At 40.7% G+C, this 18,773-nt stretch overlaps 1 protein-coding gene across 2 annotated transcripts in view; it reads left to right on the top strand.

Moving 5' to 3' along the window:
• Positions 1-18,773, top strand: part of Ralgapa2 (Ral GTPase activating protein catalytic subunit alpha 2) — a 275,792-nt gene that overhangs the window by 172,982 nt on the left and 84,037 nt on the right. For both annotated transcript variants that reach the window (XM_059261570.1, XM_059261569.1), the window contains exons 32-36: positions 927-1,698; positions 3,203-3,274; positions 8,966-9,089; positions 10,520-10,675; positions 16,696-16,854. In XM_059261570.1, the coding sequence (XP_059117553.1) occupies positions 927-1,698; positions 3,203-3,274; positions 8,966-9,089; positions 10,520-10,675; positions 16,696-16,854 (1,283 nt within the window). The remainder of the gene's footprint in view (positions 1-926; positions 1,699-3,202; positions 3,275-8,965; positions 9,090-10,519; positions 10,676-16,695; positions 16,855-18,773) is intronic.

Raw genomic sequence — 18,773 nt, 5'->3', positions numbered from 1 at the left:
ACATTTTCACTTGTTATCAAATTGATGCATCAAATTTTATAAATTTGGTAGATTGAAATTTCCTCAACTACTCTCAGCCTGAAGTACTCATTTCAGTTTCTAGTTATAGCTTTAGTATATCTGCCTTTCCATTTTGCCTCATTTTGTAAAGCCCTGCTACTTAGGCTATGGTCAAAGTCTTTGTATACATTTAAGTTAAAATTTTATAAGTCAGTTGCTCTTGGATACTAAATCATCAAGTACAAATTTAGTTAAGTTCTTCTAAGTGCCTTCATGATTTATTAATATGAAAAATTCTCTTAAATATTTTAAGTGCCCTAATAACAAAACATAAATTGTCACAATGATTATTAAACAAATTGCTTCCAATCTTTAAACGTAACCCTGAGGTTTATTAATGTCCTTATTAGGTCTACCTTCATCCAACAGAGGAGTGCCACAGTAACCTCCTTGGCCAACTTTCTGGCCCCAACTGTCCCTTCAACCTGTTTTTTACCCTCATCTGAGCCCCCGAATCTTTATCTGTCTAGCATGGGATGCTTCTCTTTGGCTTATTCCTTTCTCTGCAGACTGTTTAAAGTCCCTTCAGAGTGACAGCTTTATGTAAGTTGGTTCTTCGGCAGTCTGTTTCAACTATCTTTTAATTCAAATAGAATTAGTGTCAAAAGGAAAAACGATCTCACAGTTAAAAATCAAACATTCGGCTGGATGTAATGTTTCATCATCTTTAATCCCGGCAGAGGCAAGTAGATCTCTATGAGTTCCAGGCCAACCTGGTCTGAATAATGAGTTCTAGGCCAGCCAGTGCTACATAGTGGTACCCTGTCTCCCAAAACAAAACAAAACAAAAATCAAATATTGAAACTATTGACAGAAATCTCATGGGGGCCCCACTGTCTCCTCACATTTCCTTCTGCTGTTCATAGAGAAGAAGAGAAGAAGTGTGGAACTGATCCCCCTCACTGCACGAATGGTGATGGCCCACCTGGTGAACCACCTAGGCCACTACCCACTGAGTGGGGGCCCTGCCGTGCTGCACAGCCTGGTCAGTGAGAACCATGACAACGCCCACGTGGAAGGTGCTGAGCTGTCCTCGGAGGTGTTCAGGAGCCCAAACCTGCAGCTCTTCGTATTTAACGATAGCACCCTCATCTCCTACCTTCAGACACCTGCAGAAGGACCAGATGGAGGGACTTCAGGGGCTTCCCTCTCAGATGTGAGAGTCATTGTGAGGGATATCTCAGGGAAGTACTCTTGGGATGGTAAGGTTTTATATGGACCTCTGGAAGGCCACTTGGCACCCAGTGGAAAGAATCCCTCATTTCAGATTTCTGGCTGGCATCAACACACATGTGGACCTCAGAAAGATTTGTCTCACAGTGAGGAAGGAGATGATGCGCTTGACAAACTACTTGAAAGTATTGGCCATTCAAGCCCCGAATGCCTTTTACCATCACAACTAAATCTAAATGAGCCTTCCCCACCCCCATGTGGTATGAACTGTGACCAAGAGAAGGAAATCATTGAGGTCATCCTGCGCCAGAACATACAGGAAGATGAGTATCTTCAGAGGTGTAACTCTAATTCTGCAGTGAAGGTCACCAGCCAAGGGCAGCCCTCACCAGTGGAGCCCCGAGGACCCTTTTATTTCTGCAGGTTGTTGCTTGATGACCTGGGAATGAATTCCTGGGACAGAAGGTAACAGTGCTCTGAATCTTTTATCATTATTTCCATGTGAGGATTCTTCGTTTATCAATTTGAGGTTAAAGAATAAGAAACAGAGGTTTTTCTGGATTTCAATATTTACAAGTTATTTTTAGCTACTGGATTACAGCTAGAAATAAAATTGAATGTGCTATACTGGTATTCAGATTGAAATCCAAATACCTGTCAGTCATTTGAAAGCACATGAAGCATTGGTTTCCTTCTTGTGTCCCTGACCTTTACTATTTCTGTTTTTATACAAGATGCAAATGGACTGCAAAGGTGAGTAAACCACTGTCTAGCCACAGGATTGTGAGGGATGTGAACTTGATTCACCTCAGACAAAGGACAGAGTGGCACAGGAGGCCAAGAGGAGTAATTTGATCCAATGGGCAGTGTGGGCAGTGCTAGAAATCTCAGAGAAGAGGGTGGGTTTGAGCTGGACCTGATAGTGGAGTGGAGCTTTGGAGACAGGGTGGGGAAGAGATTCCCAGAGCCGACATTGAAAACAGACATAAGCACACATACACACAAGGGGCATTCTCTTGACTGAAGAGCTTTCCAGTGTCACTAGAAGGCAATGGGATACAGTGGGATTGTTATGTCTCTGCATACTCAAGGGTATTGGAGCTCATTTTGAAGACTTCTGAATTAGTTATTTTTCTTTTGCTATGATAAAACCCTATGAGTAAGGCAATTTATAGAAGAAAGAGTTTATTTTGGACATATGGTTCCAGATGCTTAGGGGCCATAATGGCAGGAACAGCAGGTGGCAGACATGACAGCTGGACAACACCTGAGAACTCACATCTGTTTGATAACAGGAAGTAGAGAGTGCACTGGAAATGTCACATGGCTTTTGAAATCTCAAAGCCTGTCCCCAGTGACGTACTCCCTCCAACAAGGCCACATCTCCTAAACTTAACTAAACAAGACCACTAAACTGAGGAACAAGTATTCAAATGCCCAAGAATATGAGGGACATCTCGTTCAAACAACTACGATATCTATCACAGTTTTTCAGTGAATGAGATAGTAGATGGATGGATGATGGCTGTCTTAGTTAGGGTCACTATTCTATAAAGAGAGACCATGGCCATGGCAACTCTTATAAGGGAAAGCTTTTAATTGGGGCTGGCTTGCAGGTTCAGAGGTTTAGTCCATTGTCATGATGATGGGAAGCATGGTGGCACACAGGTAGACATGGTACTGGAGAGGTGGCTTAGAGTCCAACATCTGGATCCTCAGGCAGCAGGAAGGGAGAGACACTGGGCCTGGCTTGAGCTTCTGAAACCCCAAAATCCACCCCCAGTGACACATTTGCTCTAACAAGACCACACCTGCCCCAACAAGGACATAACCTTTTCATAGCTCCATTTCCTGTGAGCCTATTCAAACTACCATAATGGCTATGTTTGGTAATGGGTTAGAAAGTAGCAAAGTTGGTCTGTGGTTACATGGATTTCTTCTCCCATCTTTTTTTTTTTTTCCTTTGTAGGAAGAATTTTCATTTATTGAAGAAAAATTCAAAATTATTGAGAGAGCTAAAGAATCTGGACTCACGACAGTGGTATGTGAAAGTATACTAAAATATCTTTCCTTGTTTATCTTTGTGAGCTCATGGGATCAAATACAGTTTCAGGAAAGAAGGTCCCCACAGAGACACCAAAGTATTTCTGTAGCCCAAAATCTGCTGATATTGACCTTTACTGAACATTTGGTGTTTTTTTTTTGTTTTGTTTTTGAGACAGCAACTTTTTTAAGTGGCCAGGCTGGCCTACAACAAACATACTCTGTAGCCCAGGTAGGCCTTGAACAAGTAATCCTTTAATTTAAAAACAAAAACAAAACAAAACCTCCCATACCTTATTCTCTTTTAACTTCATGGCCTCTTTTTCATTAATTGTTGCTAGTGTGTGTGTGTGTGTGTGTGTGTGCACGCGTGCACACACACTTAGATCAAATTCTCACTATATTTTATTCACTAAATTTTTCTTTCATGTATATGTGTGTGTGTATACATAAGTGCATGCATGCAGCCTACTGAGTCTATTTAGTGTTGTTTATATGTATTGTGTTTAAGGGTGACCACTTTGGAGTGATTTCTACAGTGCTTGCGCTGTATATTCCCATCAGCAATGAATATAGTACCCTAAACCCTACCTAAATCCTACCCTGTATTTTCTTGATGATAGCCATTCTGACCAAGATGAGATAGAGTCTTAAAGCAGTTTTAATTGACATTTCTGTGGTGGCTAAAGATGTTGGACACTTTTAAATTATTTAGAGGCCACTTACATTTCTTCTTTTAAGAATTATCCTGTTCATTAAACTATTTGTTGATTTGGGGTTTGATGTTTAATTTAGTATTCTTTATATATCCTATATATTAGGCCCTGTCTGACTTAGTCGTAAAAGTTTTTTGTTTTATCTCATTCTGTAGCTCTCTATTCAGGATGGTATTCCCCCCCCCCCCTTGTTGTGCAAAAGCCTTTTGATTTTGTATGATCCCATTTGATAGATCTGGAATTATTTCCTCTGTTATTAGCAAATCCTTGTCTGTTCTTTTGTCTTGAACTATTTTCTGTTTTTCTCTGGCAACTTCAATCTAATATGTACTTTAGTCCATCATGAATTGATTTTTATATAGGGTGAAAGATGGAGATCTAATTTCATTCTTCTACATGTTAAATAGGCTGGTTTTCTCCCTTGTGTGTCTTTGGCACCATGGTCAAAATGAAATGGTTGCAACTCAATGGGTTTCTTTTGGGTTCTCATCCACTGGCCTGCATGGTTTTTGTTGGTGCCATGCTGTTTCCTAAGCAAGCATTTTCACTATCATTTGTGTTCAAGTAGATTTCTTGTGGTTTTATTGTTTATTCTTAAGCAAATGCTTGGTTCAGGTTTATAACTGTGATATTTTGTTGCTTGGTGGTTTGAATTCTTTTTTTTTTTTGGTTTGAATTCTTGAACCTGGGTATGACAATAACAACTAGTAAACTCCACCTGGAATTGAAAAAGCATATGTGTGCGTACACGCACACCTTTAAGAGGAGTTAATGAAAAAATATCTTTGTCACAACACAAATGATGCAGTCTTGGGGTCTTGATTTGGTTAATTTCCTTTGCCAGTTAAAGAACTAAAAAGCAGGAAAAATCTGAAGCACAACAGGCGGCTGCAGAGAAATCTCAGTCACTGCAGACAGGATGAGCAGTTGAAGAAAGGTGTGCATTGGGGGTGAGGAAACAGGCACATGGCAGACACACAGAGAAAAAGACCCTCTGCAGAGCAGAACAGGGATCAGGAAGCTGAAAATCCAGTATCTGCTTGAGGTCTTGGGGTTTTAAATCCTCTAAGAGCGTTCTTCCCTACTTTAGGGCTGGTCAATTTGAAGATAGATAGGATGCTTGATTGGTCCACAACTGTTGTGTGGCATGTCGTGGTCCAGCCCTGAACTTGTTGGGCCTGATGGGAGGCAGCTGCCAGGCTCTTGTCTCAAGTCAGGAGGCTGAGGAAGAAGCTGACCATCTTGGAAATTCACTACCTTTATTACCTTGCTTCTCTCTCTGCCTCCTGGTCTCACCAAGGACTCAGCAGATAAAATCGTATTAAGCTTACTTATAGCTGTCTGTCCTTTCACTCCTTCAGAAGCATTTAGAATTAAGATACATTAATTCATGTGGACCATTATATAGGAATCAAAAGGCTATATAGGGTTTTTTTTTTTCTTTTTTCTTTTCTACCTTCCCATGTATCGTTATCATCATTCCTGGTTTTTTAGAGCCACACACATGTTGAAGCATGTACTTGTTTTGTATGTTTTCTGAATGTTGGGAATGTGCCAGGGTGGCTGTAGTGAGCCTCATTCCACCTGTAGAAGGTGATGTGAGGACCTTTCCTCCTGGCAACTCCACTGCTTTGCAGAGTGGTAAGCACCTTAGTTTTGAGAAATAAAATTAAAAGAAAAGAAAATATACAAGTTTAGATGATTCATTTGTGATTATAATTGAAGAAAGAACCCATCCTTGGGCAGATCCTGCAACTTTATTGGTATTTTAAATGGCTTCATTCCTTGATTCAAGTAAAGCTTAATTTGAATTTCAAAAATGTTTAAAAAGTCCTTTCGACCCTGCCATTTCTGTTCAGTCTTTCTCTCCTTGCTCTCTCCAGGACAGAGACTGGGCCCTCTGGAAATTCCATGAGGGATTTCTGCAGGGCTCAGGCACTCGTTTCACTCACTCCTGCCCTTCAATGCTAAACAAACAATCATTTGGATCCCAAACCCAGCTTTTCCAGCACACGCTGAATTATCCCTGCTTCCCCAGTGTTAAGTGAATGCACTGGTATCTTGTAATTGTAGCCAATTTGTTGAATGTTAATGCACTTTAGTTGCATGAGGTGCAATTGAATTAGCTCCCTGGGGTGCTGTTGCAGTAAAATATGGCTTTGGGTAGCTGATTGGCAATCTTCTGCCCTTTGATTAACCTTCACTTAAAGCCCCAACTCTTGGACTTAGGTCGTATTGGCCTGTAAATGCACATCAATTTATTTCATGGGAAAGGGTATTTTTCAAGATTGCCTTTTGAAAACCTGAACTAAGTCTGATGGCTCTTTACCTGTAAGAAATATAGCCTGTGCTATATAGATTGATCTGATACCAAGCAGAACACACCTTGTCCCCCAACTTTCAGGACATTTCCATTTATTCCTGGTATCAATTTATATCACTGTTGTTGGGGAACAGTGCCTTCTTCACATGTTCTGAGAAAAAATAGTCTTGCAGCTAGGGTCTTTATGCTGTGTGTGATGGCTGGACATACAAATCACTGTGAGCTTTCTTGCTGCTGTGTGGTGAAGGAAATGGTAAAGTCATGTTTTTCTTTGTTTGGTTCTTAAAACCTGACAGCACAAAAAAATGGAACTATTCTGGTCTGTTCCTAGTAAGAAAGAAAAAAGATGCATTCAAATGAGGGAAGCTGTGTTGTTGATTTTATGTGTGTGTGTTCCTGAATTACCTGCTCCTTCGTGCACTGGTTGTGCAGCTTGTAGATATGAAGTGCTGTTGATGTTGTAATTACCATTTCAAAAGCCTGGCGCTAATAAGGCCAGGCACAGTGTCTGCATCTTAGCAGGCTCTCTGCAGTGCTAATATTTTGGAGGATGTGAAATTTGATGAATGTTTACAACTAAAGGTCACCTTTCCTCACACCCACATCAGTCAGTCCTTCATTTGAGCTTAGCCCTCTGTGCTCCTACACTGAGTAAATGAGGACTCAAGGACCCAGGATGGAAAAATCCTGGGCTTTAAGGATAAAACACTGGTGTATTTCAGATAAACCTGTGGTTGTTTTTTTGTATGTCAAGTCTATAGAACAGAGAAAAATTGAATGCTAAGGACTTTTAAGTATGTAGAGAGAATTTCAGAAAGAAATCAAGTAATTATGCTTTTGTTCTTTTGTTGAAGCAACCTTTTAGGTAAAAGTTAGGATGTCTGCTACCATCATCTAAGCTGCCAAATTATTACAGCTCCTGTGATAAGCCAATCATATTGTAGGGGACCTTTCTTGTTGTTCCTTGCCTGTTTCTCAGGGCAGTTAATGGTATGGCAATTCCTAGACTCCCTAAGGTCCATCACTACCAGGAAAAAAAAATCCACCCTCTTTACAGCACCTCTTTGCATTTCCTAAAGTGGTGGCAGCTGTGCTGTTTGTTTACAGGTTCAAATTAAGAGTTCTTTTTCTTCTCTTTCTGTACTTTGTGATTCTTCTTCACATATACTTATTTTACGAGAATGATGGGGGGATGAATAGCTAGCTAATGAACAGGAGAAAATGTTCCTCCTGTGATTTATGGACCTTTTTAGTTGAGCTTTCCGTTAGCCTTGTTTAATAAGTAGAAAAAGAACCATGAAGAAGGAAATATTTGAGAATTTGTTAAAATATGGAGTCCAGATCTACCAATTTGAATGTCTAATCATATTACAGTGTTGAGATATTAAACAATTAGACAATAGAAACATTTCCGTGTTGTTGAAGCACTTGATGCTTTTTCCTATGCCATTTTTCATGATGTAATGTGAATATGAGAAGGGTGGGGCTGCCCCGGAAGTGGGGATCTAATTCTTTTACCATTGAGGCTATGATAGAATAAAGCTCATGGACAATGGTGCTGTTGAATGAGGGGTTCTTGATTAAGCTGCATCTAAACAACAGTTGAGCTTTTATCCAAACTGTCACCAAATTGCTTGATAGGGTTCCAGTTATTCTGTTACTTTACTCCTGTATCATTTGTAAAAAGTGTTGATTACACATTCACATATACTGTCATGTATCTGGTTAGTTTAACAGACCTAGCTGAGCTCATACTATGCACCAAATACTATACTGGATATGGAAAAGAAAAGATGGACAGGTCTCCTTTCTTCAAAGTGAATATTATGTTTATATGATTTAACAGGAGACTGCGACAAATCTATCACAGAGCAAGCAAATAGAGAGTTTACATATCCAAAAGAGTCTTCCCAGAACAACTGTCCACTATATTTGGTGCCCTCAGAATAGTCAAAACATGTCCTTTCACAAAGAAAATACCTAACTGTTTCCATTTCTCGTAAGGTCTTAGCATGTCTCATTGCCCCAGTCTTGAAACTACCTATGTCCTTTCCTCAAAGAAGAGAAAATGAAATGTAGATACCTAGTTAGAATACATGTCTACTTGAAATGCTTTAGAGCAGTGGTTCTTAACCTTCCTAATGCTGTGACCCTTTAATACAGTTTTTCATGTTGTGGTCACCCCAACCATAAAATTTTGCTATGGTTATGAATGGGGATGTATATATGTGATATGCGGGATATCTGATATGGGACACCTGTAAAAGGGTCATTTGACCCCAAAGGGGTTGCAACTCACAGGTTGAGAACCATTGCTTTAGACGATAATGGTCTTCACCAAGCATGGAAAGAACCTGATGGATGATGTGCTCTGATATCTGCTGTTTTAGTGTCTCCAGTGTCTGAGGTGTAGTCTCCTGCCTCACTAACCTTTGTCTCCTTTCAACCACCTCTGCCAAGCAGATGATACAGTAATAACACAGGCCTTACTAGGGGGCTTCCAGAATGTAAATAAGGTCATGCATTAACCACCTTAGAATAGTGACTGACCCCTAGTGAGCGCCATTAGGAGTCATGCTGACAATAACAGTAAAATAAAACTTTATATGTATATATCAATTCTAACTCCTTTAAATTTCAACATTTACAGCCGTGAGACACACAAGATAGCAGTGTTTTACATTGCTGAAGGGCAAGAAGATAAGTGTTCCATCTTAGCCAATGAAAGAGGAAGCCAAGCATATGAAGACTTTGTTGCTGGTCTTGGATGGGAGGTAAATAACCTCATTCATTGTGTGGTTACCGACTGTCAGTATTTAAAGCAGACATGAGTTATGTGTGTTCTTAGGTATATTTTTACATTCAGATGTAGCATGCATAGAGTTCTTGAAGAATGTATTGACCTTAAAATCTGTTTGCTTCTTTTCAATATTCTATCTGGGGACTTTTGCTTTTCCTTAATATCTTTTCACTTGCTTTGCATCAGAACTGGATGGGCTCAGCTAGCCATGGGTGGCAGTTTGTGGCAAAAGAAGACACATGTGGCCACTGGGAACTTGAGGAAAAAAAGGAGTGACTTGATAGATGAAAAAGGAATGAGGACTAGATAAAGTGAGAAACTGGAACTAGGGTGTAGTTGATCGTCACTGCAGTTCCCTCATGCACAACTCCAGGATGAATGACAAGGATTGGGTTTCTTTGCTGAAAGATAAACTAATGGATATGCACACAGACACATACCTGCCTCATATGTACGGAAATCTAGAGGAAAGTATATCCCTAGACTCTGAAAAGAAGCGAGATTAGTCCAAATAGAAATCAAGGTCGATAAAATACTGGGCTTTTCTTTTTCTTGCTTTTGGTTTCTCAGTTGGCTGAGTTCATCTGGGTCAGGAAAGCTTTGGATGCATAAGAGCAACTTTTCTTCAAGAGTCTAGTCTTGGCAAGGGCCTCCTTGCAGATGGCATCAGGACAGAGTACATCAAGATCAAGTCCATGCTCCTTCCACAAAGTCCAAGAGCTATTGCACTTGCAGTGAAACACTGTTGTTGATAAAGTTAGAGTACATTTGTTACTTATGTATCGTTTTTTGAACCAGCCAAGGTCAAAGAAACAACTAGAAGAGAGTTGGGAGTGTACCTCAGTAGTAGAGCACTTGCCTAGCATGCTCAAGGCCCCAAGTTCCATCCCTAGAATCACAGAAAAAGAAAACAGAAATGTGGCTAGAATATTAATTCAGATTGAATGTTGGTCATATTTGGAACAGAGAAGTTTTCTATTTCATGTTTGTTAAAATGGACATTTATTGAAAAAAGTAATAGTTTATGGCAATTTAAAAACTTAGATCTAATCACTGATAAGGAAACGTGTAGACTGATGGCAGTGATGAGAACTCAAGCAACCTTTCGAAAGGCACGTGCTGGGGCTCAAAGCCAGGTCCTTGCACATGCCATGCAAGCGCTGTCCTGCTGGGCAGACAGTCCTTAAATTTTGACAGTGATTTTCCTGTAGTAGGATTTCCAACCAGTTTCATTTCTGATGTTCATTTCTTTTTTTAAAATTTTAATTTTGTATAACTTACGTTTATTTGTAATCAGAAAGAAATATATTAAAATGAAAACAGTTTGTGTTTTCAACTCATATTCCTGCCTAATGAATAGCACAGCTTCCTTTGACCCTCACCATTTCCTGTAACCTTCATCAGGTGGATCTCTCAACCCACTGTGGGTTCATGGGTGGTCTTCAGCGTAATGGCAGCACAGGACAGACGGCCCCTTACTATGCTACCTCAACTGTGGAAGTCATTTTTCACGTTTCCACTCGGATGCCATCGGATTCAGATGATTCACTCACCAAAAAGGTAAGGTGGCTCCTCGGGCACAGCACCTCGCTGCATTCATGTGCAGGTGAGGCTCTCTGGGTCTGGATGTGACCAAGCCCTGGCACAAACTGGGGATGCTTTCCCCAGGCCTCAAAGTCAGTGTTGCTCTTCCCCCAGCTACAGTTGTGTTGACTCTAAAATACCAACAAAGCACCATCTTAAGTCCTGAGGTTAAAGACTGGGAAGAAGAAGGGCCTGCAGTGTGGCTACTTTTGGATCTTCTTCCATCTTAGTTACTTGAGAGAAAATGTTTTTACCTCACAGATTGGTAAGGACACAACACATAATGGCTGTTCTGACAAAAAATACTGGTAAGGCTCTAGGAAAGCATCCTCCCCACACCCCAAGGTTGCTAGGGTGAGCTGCCGGCTTTGGCAAAGTGACCTGCAGATGTGTTGCTGCACAGATATCCCACCTCGGCTGCTTCCCCTTTGCTGTCCCTCACTTTCCACCCTATGGGTGGTTTCCTCGGAAGTTCAAAGGAAACCTTATGCTCCCAGAGGAACTCCACCAAGGAGACAGGACCCTAGCCTGCAGAATGTTTACTTGAGGGGGCTCTGGTTTTGGATGAGGAACACATTAATGGGAGGAAAAGGTCGTCGGGTAAGACGACCTGTAAGTTTCTAGATGAGAGGAGCATCCTAGAACAGTGGTGACTTGTGCTGCCTCTGTGGGCTAGTAGGTGACAGAGCCTGCATTCCCACTTCACATCCACTCCTCCAGCAGCGCAAATGTAAGGAACCGAGGGCAGTACCTCACGTGCTGGCTAACGCTGCACATTGGCAGTGTGGTGATATGGCGGGAGCTAGGGCCAGACAGCTCAAGGCTCAAGTGTGTGTCCAACTGTTTTACCAGCTTGGACCTCAGTTTTTCATGTATTAAATAAGATTAAAAATGGGGTCCATGGCACAGTACTGGTGAGTCAAGTAAGTGAGACAGTGCCTGAAAAACATTGCCCTTGTCATTGTCCACTGGTGTAATTGACTCTTTTTCCCTGTCCCATTAGCCAGATGATGGCTGCTAGCTCACGGGCCCTACTGTATCTGCTTCGTGTCTTTTGTCTCTGGTTCTGCCTTTTCACCACTGTAGCCACAGACATCTGGACTGCATAGACGATGAACAACAGTGCATGTGGGACATCATCAGAACTCGGGTCACAGACAATTTCCATAGTGATCAAGTGTCTCCGATGCACAAAGCACAATTTGCATTCAGAAACTCAGCAGTCTTTCCCCCCATAGCCCTGCATACTGCTCTGGCCTCCTAGGCTGGGAACCTCACAGCTAGTGGGCCTGCTAGCCATGTGCTGGTTCCCACAGGTGGGAAGGAGCTGCCTGTTCATCTTGGGTTCTGATGACTACAGTGTTCATAGAAAGGAGGATGCACACTGCTCTCTGGAAGCTCACTGATGTCTTAGAATCTGGGGTCACTTACCTGGCCACCATACTCACAGGTTTTTTTAAATTTGGGATACCTTATAAAATCTTCATACTGCATATTGTCACCAAATTCTATGATTTTTTTTGTGACTGATAATAACTTGTTAAAGATAAATTTGCATATAAACTGTTTTGAAATATTTCTTAAGTATAGAGGCTTTTTAAATTTTGTTTTTATACCATTTTCTTGACATAAGGCTACCATAAATAGTGTTCCGAGGCTTGGTCTGGATGGGAGATTCCCCACTGTAATAATCAAAAAGCAGCTGAAACCTTTTGCAGCTCTAAGATTTAGCATCATTAACAATAAACTCTCTTTACCAGGATGTCTCATAGTTAGGCAGAAAAAATCAGTCACATAATGGCAGCCCCCGGTTCCTTGACTTCCTCTAACTAAATTGTCCCTAACAGCTTAAAAATGAGCTGCAAAATTCTAAAGTGATTCATGCTCTGCTCTGCCCTTGTCGTGGGGGGACTTTTTCAATTCTGCAGTCCTATTGCAACCCCATACTGAACTCTTGATCCTTCACTGCAGAAATTTGTTAGCTCTAGCTAGATTAGATTTTTCACAGCTAATCTAACTGCTGTAGGGGTTTGCAGAGTGGGGACAGAGCTGTGCTATTGGATTTGTCCAATTCATTTGACTCCAGGACTATAATTGCACTTATGTCTTACAAGGCTTTTATAGCCTCAGGCTGGCCAGCCACATGAAAAACAAATTGGCAGTGATACAGTGCTAGTGAAAGGGGATGAAAGGCCCACATTATCAGTCTGTAAGCAGCTCTGTTCTGGCAGGAAGTTTCTTGGTTAATTTACAAATAAAACTTAGATTTTAGGATGGGCACACTGTCAGCTGAACAATGGGGATGTCAGGCCTGACTGTTACTTAGTAAAAGTAGCAGCCGGGCCCACTGAGGAGCCCAGATTCTTCAATCAAACAGACGACTCCTTCTGGAGCCAGCTGGCGATGTAATGCAATTAGTCGGGAAAGGAGGTCAGCCTATTAGGTGTGGACCATGACCGGTGTCACCAGTGGCGTGCAGGCGTGCAGCCTGGCAGCAGCAGGCAGAGCAGCTCGGGCAGAGGAGCTTTAGAACTCTGTCAGGACCAAGGATGGCAGGACATGGGATTGATTTCTTGAGGCTCAGGAGCCTGTTTGTTCTGGCATGGTAAGCCTTGAGGCCTTCTGGAGTCGATTGCATAGTGGAAGCAGGCCACATGACTACAGCTCCCATTCTAGCTCCCGTCTCCTCCTGAAGACACTGCCTCCTGTCAAGTTGACTTGTCCCTGTGCAAACTTGTGGGTGGATTTCTAACTTAAGGGCCTCTAATCAGAGTTCTGTGAAAATCACCAAGTGACACTGAAATTGAAATCCCCTTTGAATGGAGTACACTTTAGTTTTCTAGAATATTCCATCATGTTCTGATATGGATAGCTATGTTTTGCTCTGATGTGCGTAGTTTGTCCACACCAGTTTTATTTGTTTTACATACTTGGGTTCTTATCATAGGCACGAGAGGGTGTGATGTTTGTGCTTTGTTCCAGATGTGTCTGTCAATTGGTCCTGCGGCTTTAGTTCTTGGTTTTATGATTTAGTTAATTAAACTGTAACATGTCCAGAAGTCTGAGGTGCATGACACCGAAAGCAGCTCCGACATGGTGAATATTACAAAAATAGCTCTTCCTTAATTGCAGAATTGCCACATTGGGAGGAAGGGTCAATTAGTGTGGCACTGCTCTCCTATGCTAGAGTTTTCTCAGAATACTGCTGCAAATAAAATTAAGAGGGGTTTACTTGGGTTATATAATTGAATAACACAATTTAGAAAGGGGCAGAGTAACTGCAAAATTTCAGTAATCCCTGTATCATTCAGAGCAAGTGCTGTACTCTGCCCTTGTGGATGAAAAGGAGAGACTGTAGGTATTAGGTATGGCGTTGGGTGGGAGCAGCAAGGTTGATATTTGGTAAATGGGTTGTCTCCATTCATTTGCTTCTGCCAACATCGTAACAGAGTACAGGGCCAGCTCTCTTTGTAGAATAACGGCTAGAAGCTGAACTCCAGCATAACCCATTTCTTACTGTTAGCTCCTATTGCTCCAAATCCCTCCCAAAGTTTCAGTTAGATCTAGTCCACATTTACCATGGAAACCTGTCCATCTTGTCTTGCTGGCAACCCTACGTCTCATGCTGTCACTACAAAAGGACTAAGTGGCAAAACAGTGTCATGAGGTCTTGGAAGCTCTGTTAGAAAGGGGAACCACAGATAGGCAGAAATCTCAGATAAGAATGGCTGGAATGTAAATCAAAGAGTTGAAGTGTAGAGCACTGCATATATAAGGCTCTAGGCTCAATCCCCAATACTACAAAAAGAACAAAAGAAAAGAAAAAGTGGACTGGAGGAACACCTTCAGCTATGAGAATTTAGCCTTAAAAAGAAAAGAAAGAACAACAAAACCTTTGTGTTAGAGCTGGGTTGGCTGTGCTACGGTTTTTCCTTTTCTGCCTGCTACCCTGTGCGCCTGTAATACTTATGTTGGGGTAATGATGGAGTGAGGAGAACAACAACAACAAAAAAGATGCACTCGGTTGTGTTCACGTTTACAAAGTTGTTGACACCATTTAGTTGTTCTGGATCATCATGACTTGTGCTGGGCCTCCGAAGTTGCACATTTCTGGAGCTACTGCTCAGACACAGGTGAATCCCATCCCTTATTCCATATAGGCACAAAGGTACAGGGCAGGTCTCTTTGTAAATAATTGATGTATACAGTCGCTTCCAGATGAATACGAGTGAAAAATAAACAGGCATTGCAACAAGCAGCTGCCTTTATAACTGGATGACTAGAAAAGAGGCCATTCTGGAGTTATCTTGGGTTTTTCCCTTTATGATCAAATGGTCTCTACAGAAAACAGTATCTGTGCTAACATGTTTCAAATATGCACTATTCCAGAATTCGCTTGTTTTCTAATTTGTAAGATAAAACTAGAATATAAGCTCTGCCATAACATCTCAGTTTTATTAAGGTGCTTTTTAAGTTTGGTCACTTGTAACGTTCATCTGTTACATGAGCTCTTGTTCCTGATGCTGGATGGCATTCCCTGGAGTGAGACAGAAACATCATTCCGCAAAGGCTTCTAAGCCCTTGGCTCTGCCAGTCTTTACAGCTTCAGAACTTCAGTTTGGGCTGATGTTTCCATCGCTATGGTCTGTTTTCCTTTTAGTTATGTTTCTAGGCTTTCTAGAATGATTTCTTTGCAGCTCTCTCCAGATTAGGTTGGTGGGATCACCACATAGGCAGTTGATCAGTGATGTTCTTGCATCTAGCAAAGGTTTGCTCTGGAAGAGCTTGTAAGGGTCGCTGGAGACCTTTCTAAGACCTTCTCAGAGACACCAAGAGTCTGTGGGGTTTTGGAGTTCATGGTCTTTTTATTTATAAAATGTCAAAGTAAGTGAGCTAAACTACCTGAGCTATAACAGTAAAATAGCTTTTGGTGTGAGCTGAGATCAGGAATGTACAGCTTGCAGCCCCAGATAGCTGTGAGTGCAGTCTGACACAAAACTGTAAATGTACTTATAACAGTATGAGATTTGTATATGTGTGTGTGTGTGACTTTATTTATTATACCTCAATTGTATGGGTCTCAGTGTGGACACACTGTGCCATATATGTGTGTGCATGCATGTGTGTGTGTGTCTTTGTGTGTGTGTGTGCCTCTCTGTGTGTTTGTGTGTGTGTGTGTGTCTGTGTGTGTGTGTGTGTGTGTGCTGTGTGTGTGTGTGTGTGTGTGTGTGTCTGTGTGTTCTCATAGCCTGTGGGCCACAGGTTGGATGTCCCTGGCTTAAATAATTGTGAATGGAGGCCACAGTCTCTGGCCCTCTCTTTCATGCTGTTCTCTGCACTTGGGAGACAGAGCATTCCTGAGCAGGCACTTCTTATAAGATAAAGTAAAGGTGGAGTTACACAAAGTCAGTGGGAAGGAGTAAATGGCATTTTATGTGAACACTTTGGAAGTCTTTAAATGTTGGATACTAGTATTCCCAGCAAATTCAAGTTACAATTTAAATTAAGTATATTTATCTCAAGACCAGTTTCTCACACATTTGTCGACAGTTGTGTTGGAGTAGCTTGTGTTATCTTACATTGTTATTTCTTAATAACCCACTGGGTTAAGAGGCTTAAAGTTTTAAAGTAATAAGGACTAAAAAAGTGAATGTCATTTAGTTGTTGAGAAACATTCTCAGCACTCTAGCATAGGACTGATGTAGAAATAGAAGTCGGTGTAAAAAGAGACCTTAAAGAGGTCCCCTCCGTCCCACTGGAATGTGCCCCTGTGCTTCCGCCTGTGATCTCAGAACCAAATGTACATCCTAGCAGATGGTCTGGAGTTTCATGAAATTGTACGCTTTCGAATCCTCACATAAGGCATCAGTGTTGTAGCCTGATTTGGGACTAAAATACTTTTGGCCTTCGAGTTTTCTAATTCAATTTATAAGCCACAGCCCCTCATAAACTGCTGTTATCACCTCAGTTAATAAAGAGCCAATTTGCTATTGCAGCTCCGTCACCTGGGGAATGATGAGGTCCACATCGTCTGGTCTGAACACTCCAGGGACTACCGCAGGGGTATTATCCCAACAGCCTTTGGAGACGTTTCGATCATTATTTACCCAATGAAGAATCATATGTTCTTTATCACGATAACAAAGAAACCTGAGGTATGCTTCCTCCATTGTTGCCCTGACTCCTACATTTTCCATTGGATTCACTGTCCTCAAAAAAAAACTGATGAATATCCTGCAAATATCAGAATTGTGTGTGCTAGATAGAAATTTAAGTGAACTGTGATTTTTCAAAAGAACTCTAATCATGAGCACAGAATTCCATGTTGTATTATTTGAAAATTATGTTAGAGAAATGTATGGGGTTTTAAATAATTTTAATGCTTTGAAATGTTATAATTTTAAGAATATCATAATTTTAACTGGGGCACATTATTAATAATAAAAGTTGATGGAATTCCATTATCACATGGTTATTTGGAGAATAACCATGGGTCTAGAATCCAGCCCTGTCTGATGCATGGATATTGGTCACTGAGCCCTGACTGGTGATAATTGAGGTCAATCCTGAAGGATTTTTGACATGTCCAGAAAGACACTGGGACCCTGAAGCACAGCCCACAAGATGAGTATTAGCAATCAAAGCACCTTGCTACAGAATCAATTCAGCCATGTCAATTGGTATTGATCACAGGGCTGGCTGGAACAATCCAATGGTCTATGTCCTGTGTACTAATCGGCTTCAGTTTCGATCCTTGTCATGCCTTTACTGGTATTTTAACACTACTTTGTGTCGTGACTTCTTTTACTTTTAATTCATTAAGAAGAGTGTTCTTAGGTTTGAAATTAAACATATTAAGCATATAAGCCACTCTAAGAAAAAAAATGACTTGTTTTCAGCTTGATATTAATTTATTTACATCCCAAAATCATTTTCCTGAAGAAGCTCATCATTATTCTAAAGACTTTTTTTAAACTTAAAAAAAAGTCATGAGATTCATTGTTTTAATTCAGATTTGTAACCTAAAGTTACATTGCAAGTGTTATATGTGCTAATAAGTGAAAAAGTGCTCCCGATAGTGCCTGGGACCAGGGTAAAGGTGTTGTTATGGTTGCTATCAGGATTTTTTTATATAGTTACTATCACAGAAATAAAATCAGTAGAGTTCTAAGTTTAACATATATGTTAATTCTCCAATGTGTGGGCTTTAAGGATCTAGGAAAGCCTCATAGAAGTGGGCGTTCTCCATCTGTTCATAGAGAATGTCCGAATTCATATTAGATATTTGTGTTTCTCTGATTCAGACCCCTGTGTATGTCAGGTTTTCAGTTTGGTGCTGTAAGAAAATGGCTCGGGGCTGACATTTGCATTTGTCCATGAAGAGAATTACTTACAAGAATTAAAGTGGTAATTTTAATGTTAGAGAAGCAATGGATTTAGGCCTTTGTAGCTTTCAAAAATTTTTCTTTTACATGTAGTGTATAACTAATTTTATTAGTTCATTTTCAGGATAGTCCTCTAAAATGTCATAATGTCCTTAAAATGTTCCCTTTATTTTTAAAGTGAATGAAGAAATTAAAGCATTTCATTTCACTCTGCTGTGTCAAAAATGACATTTCCTGAAGTAGCATAAAATGCATAAAAAGTCATTAATATACTTTTTAAATTTTCCTACAAAATATGTGTAAGATAAACTTGGTCATCAATTCTGACAAGATGAATTGAGAAAATTGGCTTCTTAATATTTTAACCCAAAAAGCCTAAAGAGAAGAAGAGAATAATAGGGCAACTGAAAACTTAGTGTTATCCCTACATTTAAAGTACAAACCATTACAATGTAATAAAATTAATCCAGACATTTCCAGGGCAAGTGTAGCTGACCTTTTGTTCACCAACCACTGACCCCAGGGTGAATGCAAGAGGCTTTCGGAGGGAAAGTCTGTTTGTTTGGCTTCGGTCCCTGGTATTTAAATTGCATTCCCTAATCAAATGAAAAGGCTGTCCTCTCTATCAGGTTACAGAATCCATGGCAACATTTGGCCTTTTATATCCATAATGTTAGCCTTTTTGTTTG

Source organism: Peromyscus eremicus, chromosome 4, assembly GCF_949786415.1.
Source record: "Peromyscus eremicus chromosome 4, PerEre_H2_v1, whole genome shotgun sequence".
NCBI classification, from domain to species: Eukaryota; Metazoa; Chordata; class Mammalia; order Rodentia; family Cricetidae; genus Peromyscus; species Peromyscus eremicus.
Note: the sequence above shows the minus strand (reverse complement) of the source record. Positions and strands in the feature narration are given on the sequence as shown.